General features: G+C 56.3%; 1 protein-coding gene and 1 non-coding gene across 3 annotated transcripts; both read left to right on the forward strand.

Annotated features, from left to right (window-relative positions):
* The first annotated feature begins 7,049 nt into the window (after positions 1 to 7,049).
* HOOK2 (hook microtubule tethering protein 2) lies at positions 7,050 to 19,958 on the forward strand. 2 transcript variants are annotated; one of them, XM_055344162.1, is made up of 22 exons: positions 7,050 to 7,213; positions 7,731 to 7,816; positions 7,886 to 7,958; positions 8,903 to 8,953; positions 9,053 to 9,185; positions 9,279 to 9,346; positions 9,708 to 9,770; positions 10,047 to 10,127; positions 10,248 to 10,408; positions 10,507 to 10,647; positions 11,628 to 11,829; positions 12,066 to 12,176; positions 12,285 to 12,372; positions 12,653 to 12,722; positions 13,387 to 13,524; positions 13,634 to 13,721; positions 13,928 to 13,962; positions 18,337 to 18,419; positions 18,500 to 18,603; positions 19,018 to 19,128; positions 19,197 to 19,268; positions 19,352 to 19,958. In XM_055344162.1, exons 1-22 carry the CDS (start codon positions 7,169 to 7,171, stop codon positions 19,499 to 19,501), a joined length of 2,154 nt encoding a protein of 717 aa, XP_055200137.1. In that variant the 5' UTR covers positions 7,050 to 7,168; the 3' UTR covers positions 19,502 to 19,958. The 2 variants fall into 2 exon arrangements, with proteins under 2 accessions (XP_055200137.1, XP_055200136.1); XM_055344161.1 differs by lacking the exon at positions 7,050 to 7,213 and adding an exon at positions 7,407 to 7,569.
* Positions 15,559 to 15,665, forward strand: LOC129522632 (U6 spliceosomal RNA). Its single transcript, XR_008666932.1, has one exon. It is a non-coding gene; the product is annotated as a U6 spliceosomal RNA (small nuclear RNA).
* Positions 19,959 to 20,711: the final 753 nt, after the last annotated feature.

A 20,711-nucleotide genomic window follows, 5' to 3' on the forward strand; every position in this document is an offset into this window, starting at 1 on the left:
GGGGCTGCCCGTGAGTCAGCTAGTGGGCAGGCCAGGGCGAGAACCCACAAGTCATAGCACCCAGCCTCCTGCGTCCCTGCCCCTGGGTGTGGACAGACAGCTGGGCAGGAAGAGGCTGAGAATCACAGAGGCCCTCCCCCAGGAACCCCTAGCCTGCCAGCCACCTCCCTCCCCCACCTCTGCGGTTTGGGGGTCCCTCACCCCCTCTCCTGGAGAGGAAGCTCTGGGTTTCCTTGGAAGCAGGAAGGAGAGGCTGTCTCCTCAGGCTGACTCAGCTGGGCATGAGGGGAGTTTCCTACAAAGCTACTTCTGTCCCTCCCCACTCCTGGAGAGGTCTTGGGGGGCCTAAACATGGCTGACAATCCTGGGTGCCCCCTTTCCAGGGGATGTGGTGAAAACTATAAGCCCACACCCCACCAAGGACTGAGGCTGATGAGCTGGGCCTCCTAGGGGAAGTGACAAACAGCAGGGAGGGAAGTGGGGGGGGGTGATGTTTGGAGAGAGGAAGCACCAGGATGGGGGGGCAGTGCGCAGACACAGGCCTGGAAGCACAGAGCCCCACAGCACTTCAGCATGGTCCAGGAGCGTGTGTGTATGTGTGTCTGGTTGACTGTGGGTTTGCATGTGGCTAGCCTGTCAGGGCGTGTGAGAGTGCGTGTGAGGCCTGTCTCCTCAGTGCAGGGGTGTGTGTGTGTGTGTGTGTGTGTGTGTGTGTGTGCGCGCGCGTGTGTCTTGGCCCAACACTCCAGGGGTGTGTAGGGCCTGTCTGCTTTGGGGGGCAGGAGGTGGGTAAGTGTGTGCGTGGCCTGTGGAATAAGTTGCACGTGGCTGACCCACATGTGTTTGTTGTTTTGGAGTTCATATGGCTCACCTATTTGTGTTTGGTGTGTACGTGTGTTTGTGTGTGTGAGGTCCACAGCTTGCCTGTGTGAGGTCTGTGTGTGAGGTCTGTGGCTGGTCTGTGTGTGTGTGTCTGTGTGGCTGGTCTGTACGTCTTTGTAAGCCCCGTGGCTCTGTGTGTGTGTGTGTGTGTGTGCATGCGCGCACGTGCACTAGCCGACAGGTTCTGTCAGGGTGTCTCCGAGCCAATGTGTTTATGAATGTCCGACTATGGCTTGTTCATGCCTCTCTGTGCTGGGTGTGACTGTCTGGCCAGACCATGTCTGTAAATATGTCCGTTTGTCTGTTTGCATCGTCTAGTCTGTAGGTGGCTCTGGGCTGTGTTACTGCTGAGATGTTGTGTGTCTGTAAGCCCGAGTCTCGGTGTCCCTTCAAGCCTTGGAGTGTGTGTGCCATGTGTGTGGGAAGCTGGGGTCCTCTTCATCCACCTCTCTGTAGGTTTAGGATGGTCTCCATTGAGTGCCTTTCTGAGTGGGTGCACTTGTTAGTGTGTGCGCATGCGCATGTATCTGAACACCTGTGCATCAGGATCTGAGGGTGCGTGCGTGCGTCTGAATGTCTCCTGTGCAACACTAGATGTACCTATGTTGAAAGCAACCACCGTCCCTTCTCTCTGAGTCTATGAACACGTGTGTGTTGCCTGCCTGTGTCTGACACCGGGTTTGGTCTCTCCTGCCTGCCTGTCTCTGGCCTAGCCTATCTGTCTCAGTGTGAGTGTGAGCACGGCACTACGCTAGGCTGTGTGCTTCTCACCTGAACGTCAGTGTGTCCATCTTGCCCGTGTGCCTAGTTGATTTATCTGTGTCACACACACCCTACCTGCATGCTTCGGAATGGCCAAGATCTTCATGAGTTTGGCAGCGTTTCGATCTTGCTCCGGAGTCTGCTCTGTCACTGCCCTATGTGTGACAGCTGCCACTGGGTCAGCTTGCCCAGATGTGTGTCTGACCCCGTCTGTGTGTGCCTGGTTGGCAGTCTCTGTGGCCAAGGTGACAGGAGTTTGTGTGTCTGGACTGGGTCTCTTTTGGGGTGACTGTGTGTGTATACACTCCTTGCTGCCCCCTCCCCCAAGTCTAGCCACCCTGGGCCATGTTTACTCTGCCCCCAGCCGATTTCTGCCCTGCCCGGGGAGGGGCTGACCCTCCAGTCTGTCCAGCCAGCAGTCCACAGGATGTTCCCCAGACGCTGTCTCCGCCGACATCCCCTCCCTCTGGCCACCCTTGGGTCAGGACCCAGGCGTCCAGGGCAGCGGGGGTGGGGCTGCAGCGTGGGGGGGGGTGGCCTGTCAGGGCCCCGGAATGAGGGTGGGAGGTGGGGAGGCAACGGGCCCAACAGGTTCCGCCTCATTCCTGCCCCGCCTCTCACTTCCTGGGTGCCCGCCTGGGGCAGGGGGTGGATGGGATGAACCCCATGGCCTCAGAGCTCCTGGGTGGGGCTCGGCCCGCCCCGCAAGGACTGGCTTCTGCTGGGCACCTTGACACCCAGGCCTGAGAGACAGGAGGAACCTGGGTCCTTCTGCCTGCCAGGCCTCCTCCTACTCCTGTGCCCAGCTCAGGATGCAAAGCGTCCCCTCTATTATTCACCTAATTCCCACAACAACACAATGGGCCGGGTATAATTATCCCCTATTTTCAGATGGGGAAACTGAGACCGAGACAGCAGTGAGGGCAGAGGCAGGATTTGAACTCAGCTCTGAATGCTACCCAAGACCCTCAGCCCGCTCACCAACCGCCTTCCTTCCCTTCTCTAAAAATGGTACATGTAGGGTGGAGTGTAAACCCTGGCCCCCATGAGGCCTGGCTCAAGGGGGCGCCCAGCTCGCTCTGAGTCAAAAGGGGCCCCTGTTTGAAATGAATAAGAAAACGGCTTTAACCGTTTCATCGCCACGATGGGCTCTGCCAAAACTTCCTGTGGGCTGGGGGGGAGGGGCGGGAGCTGGGTTCCCGGAGGCCCGGGCTGTGGCGGGGAGGCCCTGCCAATTCTGGGGTGGGGGGGAAACACCAGCGAGGGCTGGCTAAGGGAAGGCACCGGCACGGCAGCCCCGGAAGGGGCGCCCCTCCCCACCGGACCGGGAGGTCCCTAGAACTTGGTTCTCGGCCCCCCCTTGCCTGGAGGGGGGTCTCAGAGTCCGCAGCCCCCTCCCCAGGGGCCTGACTCACACTCGGGGAAAGCCGCGAACGGTGAGTCACGGGGGCGGAGAAGGGGGAGCAAGGTCGGCTGCGGCCGAGGGACCCCCGCGCTGGCCTGAGTCACGCGTGCTCCAGCCTCGCTGACCCCAGCCCCCCTCCCCAGAGGCCGGGAGCGGGAAGCGCACTGCCGGAGGACTAGGGAGCCGAAGGACGAAGTGCTGGGGGGGAAGCACGCGTCAGGCCGCGCGGGAAGCTCCGGTTCCTATGGTAACTGGGGGGTCTCTCGGCTCCACGCGGCGCGGGGGAGTTCCTCTCTCGGCAGGGACGGCCCCCGCGCCCCGGGGAAGCCCCCGCGCGCTCCATCGAGGGGCCACAAGTTTCAGGTCGGGCAGGAAGGGGTTAACGGCGGCCCCCTCCCGGGTTTCACCCGCGCTCCAAGCCCGGGAGGGGGCGGGGCTATGCCCTGCGCGCCCCCGCGCGCCCAACCCCCGCGGCCGCCCACGCACACGCGCACGCACCAGCCCATCCCCCCCCGCGCGCTCGCACGCACGACCGCGTCGGGCTCCACGCATGCAGCGACCCCCGTCGTGTCTCACGTCACGCACGACGCACGCGCCCCCGCAGCGCGGGGAGGGGCCCCTCCGGGCGGCAGCGGCTTAGAGCCGGTACGTGGGGCGTCTGGTGCCCACTGCGCACATCTCCGCCTCGGCGGAGCGCCGTGTCCGGTATGACTTTGACACCCCCATACACAAGGTCACAGACTCTGCGATGACCCACAGTGTCACACGGACACAGGATACACCTGCCATACGTTCGCTCAAACCTTCACTAGTCCAGCCAGCCCCGCAGCAGACACGGACAGGGTCACGCGGACACACACGGAGCCCCAGATGGTTCACAGGCACACTTGTTGTTCCTTGTGTATGGAGACCGGGCCATGTCCATACACAGATAGGTGGTATGTGTAGGTACCCGGATAAGGCCACACCATCACCATGGAGACAGAGTAAGACGCAGATACAAAGTCTTGGACACCAGGACTCCAACCTTGGAGGGTGGAGGGACACTAGGACAGCACAGCCGTGCTTGTCACAGAGACATATGATGGGGACAGAAGGTCATCACAAATAGGGTGCATGAAAGAGTCACAGACAAACCCACAAGGGCACACACAGGGACACTAAGATTGTCATGGGGATGTGAACAAATCAAGGACATACTTGTCAGGGTCATGCTATCACAGAAAGCCACATGGAGAAAAAAGACATGGTCGCACAAAAACAACCTAAAGCCACATTGAGGTACTGATTGTTACACACTTCTCATACAAAAAGTGACACAGGGGTGTAGACAGCAAGGTTGCATATAGGGAAGCACTGTGCCCCAGTCGCCATCAGCACCCCCCCCCCACGGCCAAATCACAAACAGTTTGTTGCATAAATTTCCAGGGCCCCAAGACGCGGGCAGATGCGGACACAATGCCTGTGCACCCACAATCACAGACCCACCACCTCACACCTACATGAATGTGAGCACACTTTACAAGGACTCAGACACACACAGAGACACAGGGAGGAGGACAGGATGAAAGAGTTCCCAGTGGGATATTAGTGTCTTTAGTGCAAAAGGCCTGCCAGAGTCCCTCCTGGTATGGAGCATGGTGTCTACCCTGTGGCTGTGGTCATCCCTGAGGAAAGGGCATCATCCTCCAATTGTGTGCACCCAGGGTCCCCATCCTAGCCCTCATGACTGGGTCTTTGCCCAGATGTGAAGGCCGGAGGGGACGGGCCGGGGTCCAGCTGTGGCCGCAGGGAGGGGCTGAGTCACCAGCTTCCCAGCAGTACAACCCAGGCTGGGCCCAGCTGTTCCTGGAAAAAGGCAGGAGGGGGTGGGGTCTCCAAACCAGCTGGGGGCTGCTGGCCCCCACCAACACTCTCAGTCCCTACTAATGGTGGCCTCAGGAGCATCCCCCAAACTTTGGGGCTCCCTCCACAAAAAAAGGTTTGTATCTTTCCCCCAATTATAGGGTTCCTGCCCCAAATGAGGGCTTGTGACCCTTTCGTCGAATTGAAGGTACCTAGATCCCTGTGGGACTCCCTGCATCCCTTAACAGATTGCCACTTTCCCCTACCAAACATGGAAGCTTCCTTTCTCCACAAACATAAGAATCCCTGCCACCCCAAATGGAGGGTTATGGCTCCTCTCCCAAACTGAAGGTACTCAGACTTCCCCTTAAATCTGAGGACTCAGGTCACTGAACATCTAATCTAGAAAGCCCTAACATCACACTGGAATAATTTAAGTCCATGCTCCAAATATTTGGATTCCCTGATTCTTCCTACACATCAAGATCCCTGCAGTTTTTGCAAATATTGGGGATCCCAACCCAAATACGTGCCGGTCACAGCGTGTCCTCCAACACTGGGCAAACAGACCCTCCCACAAATATTCCAGCAACCTCTGCTTGTAACAGCCCTAAGTTCCCGGTCCGTCTTTCCACTTTTACCTGGGGGTAGGGTGGCCCCATTTCCCCCTATTGGCAGCACCCTGTCCTCAGTGGGTGCGGGAAAGGGGAGCCAGCGGCAGTTGTTCCCACGCCCGCCGGAAGGCAGCCCAGTCCGGAAGCCCGCACTGCCGGCCCCAGTCGCCTTCCCTCCTCCTCCCTCTCACCCCGCTCCCAGGAGTTGGAGGCCGAAAACAACGCGGGGAGGGGGTGTGGGGGTGTAGCCGAGCCTGGGAGGCCTCCGCGTGCGTGCGGCTGCGCGTCTGAGTGGGCTGTTACTGGGTTTCTGATGGTAGCGTGACTGTGCTCCTGCGATGCGGCGTGGGGGCTGCTGACATCTCGCTCAACCCGCTCCGGGGCAGGGTCTTCCGAGCCAGACTCAGGGTTGGAGAGCAGCACCCCTCCCCTCAGATCTAGACCCACCCCCAAAGCAGAGCCCGCCCCTCCCTCCAGGTACAGCTAATAACCTCTAATTACTGCTCATTACCTTGCCGCCTCGTGGGAGAGGAGCTGCTGGGGTACTCTGGCGCCAAAGGGTGCGGGCCGGGGCTTTACCCCTTCCCCTAAAGCCAACTAGAATCTCTGTTTCCTCTCTTGCGACCGGGAATTAAAACAGCACCTGCCACCCAGAGTCGTGGGGAGATTTCTTTTTTTTTTTTTTCCCGTGGGGAGATTTCTATATAATTTCAATCGCTTAGCGCAGAAGCTGCATACTGTAGACACTCAATAAATGGGGACTGCAAATTTATTAACTACTATTGTTACCACTTTCCTTTGAGCCCCCTCCAGAGCCTGGGCGGGGTCTCAGGGCACATTGCTTCCCCGCAGGCTGCGCTGCAGCAGTGTGCGCGCCCCCTGGTGGGCCTTGGGGGCACGGCGGCCTGGTCCCGGGGTCTGAGGCGGGAGGACGTCAGGGCCCTGGGCCGGGGTGGGGGTGGGTGGGGGGAGTGGGGCGAGGTGGGCACCGCGCAGGAGAAGCTTAGTGGTACTGCGTCCGTACTGGGCAAGTGTGTCTGTCCCTCACCCAAGACCTGAGCCTGGCTGATTCATCCTGCCCTCGACCTGGGACCACGGCTCGTCCCCCCTTGTTTACTCCTGAGTCAAGCCTCCCAAGTCACCACTACCGGGGAGACCCCTTTAGGATGTCTCTTCCAAGTGCACAGAACGTGTAAGGGCCTGCCCTTTCCCCGCGCAGATTATGGCTCCGATCAGAAGGTGGCTGGGCAGCCGAATTTCTTCCAGCTGAAGGGGAAGGACGTGAATAAGCCTGTATAACAGGGTGGGATGGCTCCGCCTCACGTGATGAGGAATAATCGTGAGGTCTCGGCTACCCCCAAAAGAGCCAAGGAGCAAGGGGTAGCGGGTCCACACTTGGGATGTGCAAGCTTGGCCCAGACTGACCCCTAGCGGCAGGGCGGGCGCCCGAACGCTGCCCGCATCCAAAATGGCGGAACTGGAAAGCCGATCGGGCGCCGGGAGATCACGTGTCCGGGGCGGGGCCTGCGCCTAGGGGGCGGGGCGGGGCGGCGCTCTAGGCCGAGCGGGAGGTCGGGGCTGCGGGCGCTCGCTGGTGGCGGATCAGGAGGTGGCTGCGGTGGCGGGGCTCCGCGGTCGGGGTCGAATCCGATCGGGAGCCATGAGCGTGGACAAGGCCGAGCTATGCGGGTCTCTGCTCACCTGGGTAGGTCGGGGGCGGGGCCAGGGACAGGTGTGCGCCCGCTCTTCTCGCCCGGGAGCCCTGGCCTTGGCTTAATCTATCCCTCTGTTCTGGGGCTGGGAGGAGGAAAGGTTGGTGGGCTTGCAGGGCGGTTGGACTCCGGCCTGAGCACCCGCCCCCGTCACGTGGCAGGTCTGCGTGGAAAGAACAGGTGAGGCCCCGCCCCTTCGCGGCTGGGTCACTTAGGGCGAGGGCACAGGTGAGCTGGCCTGGTCACGTGGGGCCTGTGGGGACCAGGTGACATGTGGTTCCGCCCTGGCTCGGTCGCGCGGGGTTTGTTGAGCTGGAGTGAAGTGAGGCCACGCCCCCTCCAGTCCCAGGTGAGCAGAGGCCACTCCCCCGCGGAGCTGGAGTGCGAAAGCGATAGGCCAGTCCCCGCCAACCGTGTGAGGTTCCTGCTGACCGGGAAAGTCTGCAAAGGGGGAATGGTTCTGTTCTCCCAGGCCCTGACTGCCCGTTGCCCTTTCCTCTCCCTCTGCAGTTGCAGACGTTCCACGTCCCATCCCCTTGTACCAGCCCCCAGGACCTGAGCAGTGGCCTCGCCATAGCCTATGTGCTGAACCAGATGTGAGTGGGGCTGAGGGGGAGGGTCCCGAAAGGGTCCCCGCGCAGCTCATCCCACCTTCTCGCCCCCAGAGACCCTTCCTGGTTCAACGAGGCGTGGCTCCAGGGCATCTCAGATGACCCAGGTCGCAACTGGAGGCTGAAGGTGACAGGTGGACTCATGACTGGGGGACAGCTTGGTGAAGAGATAATCAGGGAAGGCTAAGCTAGACATATCCTGGGTGATGGGTCAGCTAGACACATGTCCTGGGTGATGCACAGATTTGGCTAGGAAGAGAGACAGATGTCTGGTGACTAGCCAACTCTGTTCTTTCATTCTCCTGTGGAGCAGGCCTGGGTGTGCAGCAAGGGATAACACAGACACCTCCGCCCCCGCCCCACACACATACACATAAACACTAACATCCAATGGCAGTAAGTTCTATGAAGACAATAATAGCTGGGCCATGAGACAGGGCAACTAGGGGAGGTGGTTACTCCAGATGGGCTGACCTCCGTGTGAAATTTGGAGAGAGGATTCCAGGCACAGGGAACAGCAAATGCAAAGTGGGGAATAAGGTTGGTGTATCAAGGAAAAGCAGGGAGATTAGAACAGAAAACAAGGGGGCAGGAATGGTGGATGAGGTCATCAGGAGCAGGGCAGGCTGGGGCAGGGAGATGGATTCTATTTTAGGGGCTGTGCAAAGTCAAGGGAAGGTTTTAGCAAAGAGGAAAGACACAAACTGCCTTGAACTTTAAAAAGCTCCCTCTGGCTGCTTGGAGAGGAATGGGGGTGTAAGAGTGGAAATTGAGACCAGGTTGGCATAATCCAGGTGAGAGATGAAGGTGGCTAGGGCCGAAGGGTGGCAGGGCAGGTGATGAGAAGTGATTGGAATTCTGGGGACCTGTTAATAATATGGGCATGTGGGCAAGGACAGGCAACTAGACAGGTTGCCCTGAGACAAGACATTCAGATAGAGAATGGTGCTGGACAGGATGATGTGACCAGGGATTGGGAAATGAGGCAGAGAAAAGGCTGGGGTAGGCAGATTCAGAGTGGGGGCTGTTTGGCTCCAGGGACCCTGGACACAACTCCTTGACCTTCCCCAGGTCAGCAATCTGAAGACAATCTTACAGAGCTTGGTGGAGTACTCCCAGGATGTGAGTAACCATACCAGGATTTAGGGGATGAGGTTGGGAGAAGGTGAGTGTCCATGAGCCCCAACATCCCCCAATCCCACCCCCACCCCCCATCTTCAGGTCTTGGGGCATCCCATTTTGGAGCAACACCTTCCAGATGTGAGCCTCATTGGCGAGTTTTCGGACCCAGAAGAGCTTGGCAAGCTGCTTCAGCTGGTGCTTGGCTGTGCCATCAGCTGCGAGAAAAAGCAGGGTATGGGGGTCAGGGGGTCCCCAGGGGAAATCCTGAGCAAATCCTCCTCACCCCCTACCCTCACATTTCAGCCTTCCTCACCTTGATCCCCAGAACACATCCAGAGAATCATGACGCTGGAGGAATCAGTTCAGCATGTGGTGATGGAAGCCATCCAGGAGGTAGGTGGGGGTGCCCAATGTGGCAAGGAGCTTCGGGGGAGGGGACATCAGAGCAGAGGCAACTGGGCGCAGCTCTGCCCTGGTAAGTTCTGGGCTCTTCCTGGAACTCAGCTGGCCAGATTTCCCTGTCTCATGTGTCTGCCAAGTCTTCCCAGCTCTCAGTCACAATTTAGCATCCTCAAAGGACCCAGCCTCCCTGCGGGACACATGGCAGGAGGGCAGCCTCTAGACTGGGGTAACTGGGGAGAACTGGCTTTGGGGACAGGAGGATGGAGAGAGGTCCTTGGGGTAGATCGTGGGAGCTTTCATGGCCACCCTCAGAGGGCCCAGCTCATCTCAGTGCCTTCCCACCCTGCTTCAGCTCATGACCAAAGACACCCCTGACTCCCTGTCACCAGAAACATATGGGAACTTTGATAACCAGGTAAGAGGTGTGGGGCCATTACTGATTCTCCCGGCTGCCTAAGGAGGAGGGACGTGTCCTTAAATGTATAAACTACCTCCATCCCTCAGGGTCCTAGCCACTTCCCTTGCCAGATCCCCGGTGTTCCCACATCACCGTTCTGCCTGTCCCCTGGGGTCCTAGCCCTCTGTTAGATCTTTCGGTCTTCTTGGCTCCTCCTCTCTGCCACTCAAGATGCCAGCCTCCCCCCAGTCTCCCTGTGGCTCCCTGATCTCCTTGCCCCCACCCCCTCATCAGTCCCGAAGGTACTACTTCCTGAGTGAGGAGGCTGATGAAGGGGATGAGTTGCGGCAGCGCTGTCTGGACCTGGAGCGGCAGGTGAGGTTGAGGGTGGCAGGGAGGGAGCATAGGTGCTCCTGGTGCAGAATTGCTTGCTGCCGCGCCCCTCCCTCCCATTCCCCCTCTAAACTCCAGCTCCTCTGCACCTCCTGCTGGCAGCTGGTGCTCCTGGCGGAGGAGAAGCAGAGCCTGGCCCAGGAAAATGCAGTGCTGCGGGAGCGGGTGGGCCGGCCAGAGGGTGAGGGGGCCGCCGGCCTCACCGCCAAGAAGCTGTTGCTGCTGCAGTCTCAGCTGGAGCAGCTGCAGGAGGAGAACTTCAGGTGCGGTCATCTCGGGATGGGGCCAGTCAGCCAGGGGGGCTAGCATGGGTACGGTCTCCTCAAGCACCTCCTTTCTTCCCTACCACCCACCCCCCCAGGCTGGAGAACGGCAGGGAAGATGAGCGCCTGCACTGTGCTGAGCTGGAGCGAGAGGTCTCTGAGCTGCAACAGCGGAACCAGGCACTGACCAGTCTGGCCCAGGAGGCACAGGCGCTGAAGGATGAGATGGACGAGCTGCGGTGAGTACCTGGTCCCTGGGTCTCCGCTGTGCACTCTCATTGCCACAGTGTCCCTCTGAGGCCATAGTACCTCGAAAACTCCAAAATGCCCAGGGAACCCCCACAATGTCTCCTGGACTCCTCAGTAAGATCCTCAATCGCACTGTACTCTCCTGGATTCCATCATGTCTCTGGACACCTCCAAGATTCCTGGATCCATGATGCCCCCAGGAGCCCACAGTGCCCCCTTGTGATTCCACATTATATTCCCCAGACCTTGTAGCGTCCCCATGACCCCAGCTACCAGCCCCCTTCCCCTGCTCCAGTGCTGCCCAGGTGCCATCATGCCCCAGGATCCTGTTGTGCCCTCTAGGACTCAAAATGCGATAACTTTGCACCCCACCCCCACCCCCCATGACCCCTCTGTGCCCCTCATGATAGGACTATACCTTCTTATGACTCCATAGCACTCCTGCAGCCCCAAAGCACTTGGTGGGCCTCCACAGCACCCATTTCCTAAACCTCACTGTTACTTCTTTAACCTCAAAAGGCACCCCTGTGATCCCACAGTACTCCTGTAATGTTAAAGTGTCTAGTGAATCCCTACTGTACCTTAAAGGATCACATAGTGCTCTGCCCTCAAGCCCCCCGTGACCCCACCATGCCCTTGTTGATTCCATAGCCACCTTATTACCTCGAAGTGTCCTTGGAGGCTGGATTATATCATTCCCCCTGTAATCCCTCAGTCATTCTATATCCCCACAATTTACCCCATCCTTGATCATGACCCTGGACTAACCATTGGTGCTGAGGGCTTCCACTATGCCCCTCAATGACCTCCCAACAACACCAGGCCCTGGTTGACCCTCCCAATCCACCACCTTGAACCCACACATCCCCAGGTAACATGACATCTTCCCCTGCCCTGAAGGGAAGACCCCAAATCCAAGCTGAACCCTGATCCCAGACCCAAGCATCCTCTGATTTGCCTCCTCCCCCAGGCAGTCCTCTGAGCGTGCTGGGCAGCTGGAGGCCACGCTGAGCAGCTGCCGGCGCCGGCTGGGTGAGCTGCGGGAGCTGAGGCGGCAGGTGCGGCAGCTGGAGGAGCGCAATGCTGGCCATGCCGAGCGCACTCGGCAGCTGGAGGATGAGCTACGCCGGGCCGGCTCACTGCGTGCTCAGCTTGAGGCTCAGCGACGACAGGTGTGGCAAGGACCAAGGCAGAGTCCAGAGGGCTGGGTGCTCTAAGCCACTGGATCCCACCCTGCCCCCTCATCTTAAGCATGGTGCTTAGCCCTTCCACCTAGAGCCCTCTCACCCTCATTTATATATAGGTAGCACCCTTGAGGTGGCCCAGCTCCTCCATGTTCTTTGTGTGTGGTCTCTCTGGCCCCACGCCTTCACCTTCCAACCCTGCATCCTCATACCTCTCTGTTCAGGTTCAGGAACTACAGGGCCAGAGGCAGGAGGAGGCCATGAAGGCCGAGAAATGGTTATTTGAGTGTCGAAACCTGGAGGAGAAGTATGAGCTGGTGACAAAGGAGAAGGAGGTGAGACTGAAGTCCTGCATCCAAGCCCCATCCTGTCCGTCCCAGCTCAGCCCAGTCTCTAGGAGGACAACTGTGCCTCACATGGTGTCTTGCACCCCATCCCTCCAGCGGCTGCTGGCGGAGAGGGACTCCTTGCGGGAGGCCAATGAGGAACTGCGCTGTGCCCAGCTGCAGCCTCGGGGGCTGACCCAGGCTGGTGAGTTGGAGGCCTATTGGCCCAAGGACCTGGGGCTGGGGTGGCCTAAGGTATTATTAGGGCAGACATGAAAGCAGTGTCCCAGGGCTTGTCTAGGGTGGGGGCAGAGCTAGGTGACCTTGGAGACAGGCTAGAATGGAAAGAGGTGACAAGGGCTAACAGAAGTCAGGGGCTGACCTCCCAGAATACCAAAGTCCCCAAAGATGATTCTTAGAAAGAGAACCCTAGCGATGGGTCAGGAGCTGTGCAACAACCTGAAGACATTTCTTACCTTCTCCAGACCCCTCACTGGATCCTACCTCACCAGCTGTGGAAAACTTAGCAGCAGAGATCCTACCTGCGGAGCTGAGGTATCCTGGGGTCGCTCAGAGAGAGCTGTAGCCGCACCCAGAGCCCATCCTCAGCCCTGCTCCCAGGGCAGGCACCTCCTGCTAGCCTGGCCTGTTGTGTTGGGCTCCCGGTTCCTAGCCTGGGTCCTAGGCCCACGCACTCCTGATTCTGCCCTTACCTGCCCAGGGCTCTAGCCCTTGTTGGTTGCTTGCCTCCTCCAGGATCCATCCTCAGTGCACTAATTGGGTTCAACCCATCCGGCTCCTCTCACCGAGCAAAAATCCTACCCCCAGCCCCGCTCACATCGAACTCTGCCCCAGGGCGTAGCCCTGCCCTCCCTGTAGCCCCTGCTGGGTTCAGTGCCCCGTGTCTTGCCCAGATGAACTCTCCCAGCCCAGGTCTTGCCAGTTCTGCGTCTTGCTCTCCTGCAGTCAGGCCTTCTGGCAGCCGCTCCCGTAGCCCCGCCCTTGCCTGGCTCCGCCCTTAGGCCCAGCTCAAGGCCCCGCCCATTTTGGGTCCCACTGCGCTGGATCCCCAGAACTCCAAGCCCGCTCCAGGGTCTGGCCAGGCCCTTCCCCGGGGCGCTGTCCCTCTGCAGGCCCGTCCGCCCAGTCTCCCTGCCAGAGCCCCGGCAGGCCTGCAGGGGGACCGGTCTCAGTCCTGCTCTCTCGGCCCGGTCGGCAGGGAGACGCTCCTGCGGCTTCAGCTGGAGAACAAGCAGCTGTGCCAGCAGGAGGCGGCCTACCGGGAGCGGCAGGAGGAGCTGCAGCGCCACCTGGAGGAGGCCAACCGCGCGCGCCACGGGCTGGAGACGCAGCTGCGGTGAGGACCCACCGCGCGGAGGGGGCCCCCCGAGCGCGCGCGTGGAGGGGGCGTGAGATGCGGGTGCAGAGGGCGGGCGCGGGCACTGAGTGGCCCCGCACTCCTGCAGGCTGAACCAGCAGCAGCTGTTGGAGCTGCGGGCCCAGGTGGAGGACTTGCAGAAAGCCTTGCAAGAGCAGGGGGGCAAGGCTGAGGATGTGAGTGCCCACCTCCTCCCTGCCTGGCCCTCCCTCGTGCCCCTCCCCCCGTAACCCTTCTCTCTCTCCCCCCTGCTGCTCGATGCCCCCTGCAGTCCATTGTAAGTATGGCGCAGCCCAGGGTGGCACCGCCCCCTACCCTCACCCCGGGAAGGAGTTGGGAACCTCTGGATCCCCATTCACCCAGTGCCTGTTTTCTCTCCCAGTCCGCCCTGCTGAAGAGGAAGCTAGAGGAACATCTGTGAGTCTCAGAGGAGGGCACACCTGGGGGTGGGGAGGGGAAAGGCTGCGGCACAGGCGTGGGGGATATTTGCTGTCTGTGCGGATTTATTTATGAGAAGAACCAGTTAGCCAGAACCTAGAAGGCTCAGATCTTATGGGGTCTTATGGGCCAAGGGAAGGAGTATGAACTGTTTGGGGGGAACCATGGGGAGCCATGGAGGGATTTCAGTAAGGTACTGTGACAAAGTGACAGTCACCTTTTACTCTACTTTTTTTTTTTTTTAAGATTTTATTTATTTATTCATAGACACAGAGAGAGAGGGGCGCAGAGACACAGGCAGAGGGAGAAGCAGGCTCCATGTAGGGAGCCTGATGTGGGACTCGATCCCGGGTCTCCAGGATCACACCCCAGGCTGCAGGCGGCGCCAAACCGCTGCGCCACCGGGCTGCCCCTACTTTTTTTTCTTCAAGATTTTATTTTTAATTTTTTTAAAGATTTTATTTATTTATTCATGAGAGACCCAGAGAGAGGGGGGGGGGCAGAGACACTGGCAGAGGGAGAAGCAGGCTCTATGCAAGGAGCCTGATGTGGGACTCAATCCCTACACTCCAGGATCACACCCTAGGCCAAAGGCAGGCGCTAAACCACTGAGCAGCCACCCAGGGATCCCCTAATTTTTTTTTTAAGATTTTATTTATTTATTCATGAAAGACACAGAGAAAGGCAGAGACATAGGCAGAGAGAGAAGCAGGCTCCATGCCGAGATCCCGATGTAGAACTCAGATCCCAGGTCTCCAGGATCACGCCTTGGGCCAAAGGCAGGTGCTTATCAGCTGAGCCACCCAGGCAGCCAAGATTTTATTTATTTATTCACGAGAGACACACAGAGAGAGGCAGAGACACAGACAGAGGGAGAAGCAAGCTCCATGCGGGGAGCTTGATGTAGGACTTGATCCCGGGACTCCGGGACCATGCCCTGAGCCGAAGGCAGATGCTCAACCATCTAGCCACCCAGGCATCCCTACTTTTTACATTGTTTAAAAAAAAATTTTTTTTGTGGGAGTCCACCTGGCTCAGTTGGTAGAGCGTGTGACTTCTGATCTCGGGGTCATGGATTTGAGCCCCATGTTGGGTGTAGAGATTACTAAAGAGTAGTAAACTTAAAAAAATATATTTTATTTTTAAAAACTTTTATTTAAAAAAAAACAACTTTTATTTATTCATTTGAGAGAGAGAGCATGAACAAGGGGGAGGAGCAGAGGGAGAAGGACAAGCTGACTCCACTGAGTGCAGAGCCTGGCACAGGACTTGATCCCACAACCTGAGCTGAAATCAAGAGTTGGACACTCCACTGACTGAGCCACTCAGATGCCCCTATTTTATTTTATTTTATTTATTTTTATTTTTATTTTTTTAAAGATTTTATTTATTTATTCATGAGAAACACACACAGGCAGAGGGAGAAGCAGGCTCCATGCAGGGAGCCTAATGAGGGACTCGATCCCAGGTCTCCAGGATCAGGCCCTGGGCTGAAGGCAGCGCTAAACCACCGAGCCACCCGGGCTGCCCTTATTTATTTTTTTTAAGAAAGTAATTTTTAAAAACTTTTCTTGGGTGCTCGCTTCGGCAGCACATATACTAAAACTGGAACGATACAGAGAAGATTAGCATGGCCCCTGCGCAAGGATGATGTGCAAATTCGTGAAGCGTTCCATATTAAAAAAAAAAAAACAAAACAAAACAAAAAAAAACTTTTCTTGGGATCCCTGGGTGGTGCAGCGGTTTAGTGCCTGCCTTTGGTCCAGGGCGCAATCCTGGAGACCCGGGATCGAATCCCACGTCGGGCTCCCGGTGCATGGAGCCTGCTTCTCCCTCTGCCTGTGTCTCTCTCTCTCTCTCTCTCTCTCTCTCTCTCTCTCTCTGACTTTCATAAATAAATAAAAATTAAAAAAAATTAAAAAATAAAACTTTTCTTATTTATTTGAGAGAAAGAGACAGAGAAAGGCTCCCTGCTTTGCATGGGAGTTGGTCCCAGGACTCTAGGACCAAGACCTGAACTGAAAGTGGATGATCAACCAACTGAGCCACCCAGGAGCCCTAAAGAAACTATTTATTTATTTATTTATTTATTTATTTATTTATTTATTTATTTATGTTTTTATTTTTATTTATTCATGAGAGACACAGAAAGAGAGGCAACAACATAGGCAGAGGGAGAAGCAGGCTCCCCTGCAAGGAGCCCGAGGGATCCCTGGGTGGCGCAGTGGTTTGGCGCCTGCCTTTGGCCCAGGGCGCGATCCTGGAGACCCGGGATTGAATCCCACATCGGGCTCCCGGTGCATGGAGCCTGCTTCTCCCTCTGCCTGTGTCTCTGCCTCTCTCTCTCTCACTGTGTGCCTATCATAAATAAATAAAAAAAAAAAATAAAAAAAAAAAAAAAAGGAGCCCGATGTGGGACTTGATCCTGGACCCCAGGATCATGCCCTAAGCCAAAGGCAGACACTCAACTGCTGAGCCACTCCGGCGTCCCTATTTTTATTTTTATTTTTTAGATTTTACTTATTTATTCATGAGAGACACAGAGAAAGGCAGAGAGCCACCCAGGCGTCCCAGAAGCTATTTTAAATAGCTGCTATATTTATAGTTTAAAAACCAAAATATATACTAATCAATACATAGAGAAGGGGTACACCTCTTAGTCCCCCCATTGGCTCAGTTTCCACCCCATCCCCATTCGTATTATTATAAAAATCCTTACATGGGGCGCCTGGGTAGCACAGTGTTTGAGCATGTGCCTTCGGCTCAGGTTGTGATCCCAGGGTGCCAGGATCGGATTCCGAATCAGGCTTCCTGCAGGGAGCCTGCTTCTCCCTCTGCCTGTGTCCCTGCCTCTCTGTGTCTCTCATGAATAAATAAATAAAATCTCTAAAAAAATAAAAATGAAAAAAATCCTTACAAAGTTTTTTGAGCAAATGCAAATGAATATAAATTTTTATTCTGAGTCCTTATTTACATGAAAGGTAGCATAATATGTGTTAGTCTGTACTTTGCTTCTCCTACTTAAGAAGATGGTTAAGGGGGTGCCTGGGTGGCTCAGTTGGATAAGCATCTGCCTTCAGCTCAGGCCATGATCCCAGAGCGGGATCTAATCTGGCGTCTGGCATTCGGTTCCCTGCTCAGAGGGGAATCTGTTTCTCCCTCCGCCTCCACCCCACTCATGCTCGCTCTCACTCTAATAAATAAATAAAATCTTTAAAAGATGGCTGGAGGGGATCCCTGGGTGGCTCAGCGGTTTAGCGCCTGCCTTCAGCCTAGGGCCTGATCCTGGAGTCCTGGGATCGAGTCCCACGTTGGGCTCCCTGCATGGAGCCTGCTTCTCCCTCTGCCTGTGTCTCTGCTTCTCTCTATATATATCTCTCATGAATAAATAAATAAAAATCTTAAAAAAATAAAAGATGGCTAGGAAATTTTGCCATATGAATAGTTATATCTTTTATAAATACAGCGGCTTTTGTCAACTGGGGTTTTACAGGGAAAGTGGCCCTTACAGAAGACGACTTGTTTGACTCTCCTCATTTCCACTAAGGATGGAGTGTAGCCATGACCATCCCAGAGTGCAGAAAAAGTTATTTCCTTAGAGAGGATGGATATATGGAAATATCAGGGCCTTAATTCTCCTGTAAAATTCCGGTCCAGAAGGGCTGACCCTTTGTGAATATCATAATGTATTTAAATCATTCTCTCTAGGTATTTGCAATTTCAAAGAGTGCAACAAAGTAAAAGCTTATATATACATCATTTTGCTTGTGTGCGGATAGGTCACCAAAGTGGAATTGGTGGCTTCAGAGGGCACATGCCTCTATAACCATAGCAGACCTAGCCCACGCTTCACAGTTAGGTGTTATACCATGTTCCATACCCACTGCATGGTAATGATCTCACCTCCAGGGAGTGTCCTCAGATCTTTGGGGTTTTGCTGCAGGTGGCAGAACTAAAGTTTCACCTTGTGTTTCTTTTTGTTATAAGGGGTTTGCATGCTAGAAAGATCTCTGGCTGCTGGCTAGACAAAGGAGCTGAGATTGAGTGTAGAAGGGGCTGGCAGGGGTGATGGTACCAGTGTGTGGTCTGTGGAATGGAGAGAAGTGCACACACGGGGGGCGGGGGGCTAGGCAAGGGGCCACCTGACGAAGGGCGTGGAAGGTTGTGGCTCCGATGCCTCAGGAGATGGTGGGACCAAGGCATACAGCTTCTGTGCCGTGGAGGGGGCGGGCACACAGAGGTCTCTGCAGCTGGGCAGGCGCACGTTGGCCGAGATGACCAGGGATGACCACCAGTGGGAGGGAGGGCAATGGGCGCAGATTCAGCCTGCTGCTGCCCATCCTCTGTCCACAGGCAGAAGCTGCATGAAGCAGATCTGGAGCTGCAGCGGAAGCGAGAGTACATTGAGGAGCTGGAGCCGCCCGCTGACAGCGGCAGTGAGTGGGACGCAGCGGCTGGGCAGGGAGGAAGGGCCCCAAGCTTGGCGGGGAGCTGAGGGGTCCCTTCGTTCCCCCAGCCGCCCGGCGTATCGAGGAGCTGCAGCACAGCCTGCAGAAGAAGGATGCGGACTTGCGGGCCATGGAAGAGCGGTACCGCCGCTATGTGGACAAGGCACGCACGGTGAGAACATTGGGTGCTCTGCAGGCCTCCTGCTGAGGCTGCTGCCTCCCGGTGACTCGTGCCTCACACCGGCATGTCCCTGTTTTCCCCCCACTTTTTTTAGTTTTTTTTTTTTAAAGATTTTATTTATTTATTCATGAGAGACACACAGAGAGAGGCAGAGACACAGGCAGAGGGAGAAGCAGGCTGCATGCAGGGAGCCTGACGTGCGACTTGATCCCAGGTCTCTAGGATCACACCCCAGGCTGCAGGCAACACTAAACTGCTGCACCACCAGGGCTGCCCTTCCCCCCACTTCTGCATCTGTCGTACCCCACCCCATCACAGACTTTTATACCACACTTAACATAGTCCAACACGTCCGAGGGCCTACAAGGCCGAGGTCACCCCTTCTGTGTCTTTCCCAAACCCTAGGTCATACAGACCCTGGAACCCAAACAACGGCCACCTGGAGGGGCGCCCCCAGAACTTCACACCCTGAGGACACAGCTCCGGGAGCGTGACGTCCGCATCCGGCACCTGGAGGTGGGTGTCCTCATCACTTCCCGCTGTCCCCAGCATATCCAAGCCCTTGACTGTTCCTTCCTTGGCAGATGGATTTTGAGAAGAGTCGAAGTCAGCGGGAGCAGGAAGAAAAGCTGCTCATCAGTGCCTGGTATAATATGGTGAGTGTATGTCACTGTGGCTGGAGTCCTGGGGTGCGCCATGGGCTCACCTGAACCCAACCCTGCCCCCTTCCTCCCTCCAGGGCATGGCTCTGCAGCAGCGAGCTGGGGAGGAGCGGGCACCAGCCCATGCCCAGTCATTCCTGGCACAGCAGCGGCTGGCCACCAACACGCGCCGTGGGCCCCTGGGACGCCTAGCATCCCTGAACCTGCGCCCCACTGACAAGCCTTGATGGACCTTAGGATCCTGCCACCTGTCCAGCCCTGGGGGGCTCAATCCACCCTGGATTCCGCCCCCGCTCACCTGGGGCCCAGCATCAGGAAGGCCTCAGTCTGCTGCCTGAGAGCCTCAAGGTCATGACTTCTGCCCTTTGTTCCCTTGGATGGGAGAAGAGCGCAGGATAGGGCAGGAGGCAGGAAGGGCCTATTCTTTCTAGCAATGTGATTCTTATCCTTGATTTTCAACCTCGGGTTAATGAGATGCCAGGAAAGAGAGTGATTTTATATTTGAGAAGAAAAATAATAAAGATTTTCAATCTGCCCTGGCTGGACTCTGGGCACTGAGGGGAGGGAGAGAAGATCCCTCAGGGGATCTTCTGATCATCGCTTTTAGAAAGCTTGTGTTCTTATTGAAGCATGAGTGAGTGAGAGCACCCACCAGGAGACAAGAAACATGTTTTGTGTCTGTAACTGTATGTGCGTGTGGTCATTTTTGAAGAAGCTTCAGGCAAAAATCCCTGCCCCGTGAAGCTATCATTTCTAATGATACAGACAATAAACAAAATAGATAAAGTAAAAGTTTGATGTGGGAAGTGCTACACAGAAAAATAAAGCAGACAGAAGTCATGGGGATGCAAAATGTGCATTTGGGATGTGGTGATTTTGAAAAAAAGGCCAGCAGAAGGGACGCCTGGGTGGCTCAGCAGTTGAGTGTCTGCGTTTGGCTCAGGGCATGATCCCCGTCCCAGGATCGAGTCCCACATCAGGCTCCCTGCCAGGAGCCTGCTTCTCTCTCTCTGTGTCTCTCATGAATAAATAAAATCTTAAAAAAAAAAAAAAAAGGCCAGCAGAAGAGGCCTCACGAGGGAAGTGACATAAGCAGAGACCTGAAAGAGGTCAGGGAGGGGCCGTGGAGGTATCTGGGAAAGTGTGATCCAGGCAGAGGAAACAGCATATGCACGAGGCCCTGAGATGGGTTTTTGCTGGGTGGGTTAGAGGGACAGTGAGGAGGCCAGTGTGGAGTGAGTGAAGGAAGGAGGGAAGAGATGAGGGCAGGGAGATTGTGAACTGCAGGGAGTACTTTAGCTTTTATTTTAAGGAATGTGGTCATCACGTAAGGTTTTTTTTTTTTTTTTAAGATTGTATTATTTATTCATGAGAGACACAGAGAGAGGCAGAGACATAGAGGAAGAAGAAGGCTCCTCGCAGGGATCCTGATATGGG

Source organism: Nyctereutes procyonoides, unplaced genomic scaffold (assembly GCF_905146905.1).
Source record: "Nyctereutes procyonoides isolate TBG_1078 unplaced genomic scaffold, NYPRO_anot_genome, whole genome shotgun sequence".
Taxonomy (NCBI): Eukaryota; Metazoa; Chordata; class Mammalia; order Carnivora; family Canidae; genus Nyctereutes; species Nyctereutes procyonoides.

Coding starts and splice junctions, on each gene's coding strand:
- HOOK2 (XM_055344161.1), top strand. CDS start 7,492: ATGTGGTTCCGCCCTGGCTCGGTCGCGCGGGGTTTGTTGAGCTGGAGT. Junction 7,959..8,902: donor GTCGCAACTGGAGGCTGAAG/GTGACAGGTGGA, acceptor GACCTTCCCCAG/GTCAGCAATCTGAAGACAAT. Junction 13,722..13,927: donor AGGGGGGCAAGGCTGAGGAT/GTGAGTGCCCAC, acceptor TTTCTCTCCCAG/TCCGCCCTGCTGAAGAGGAA.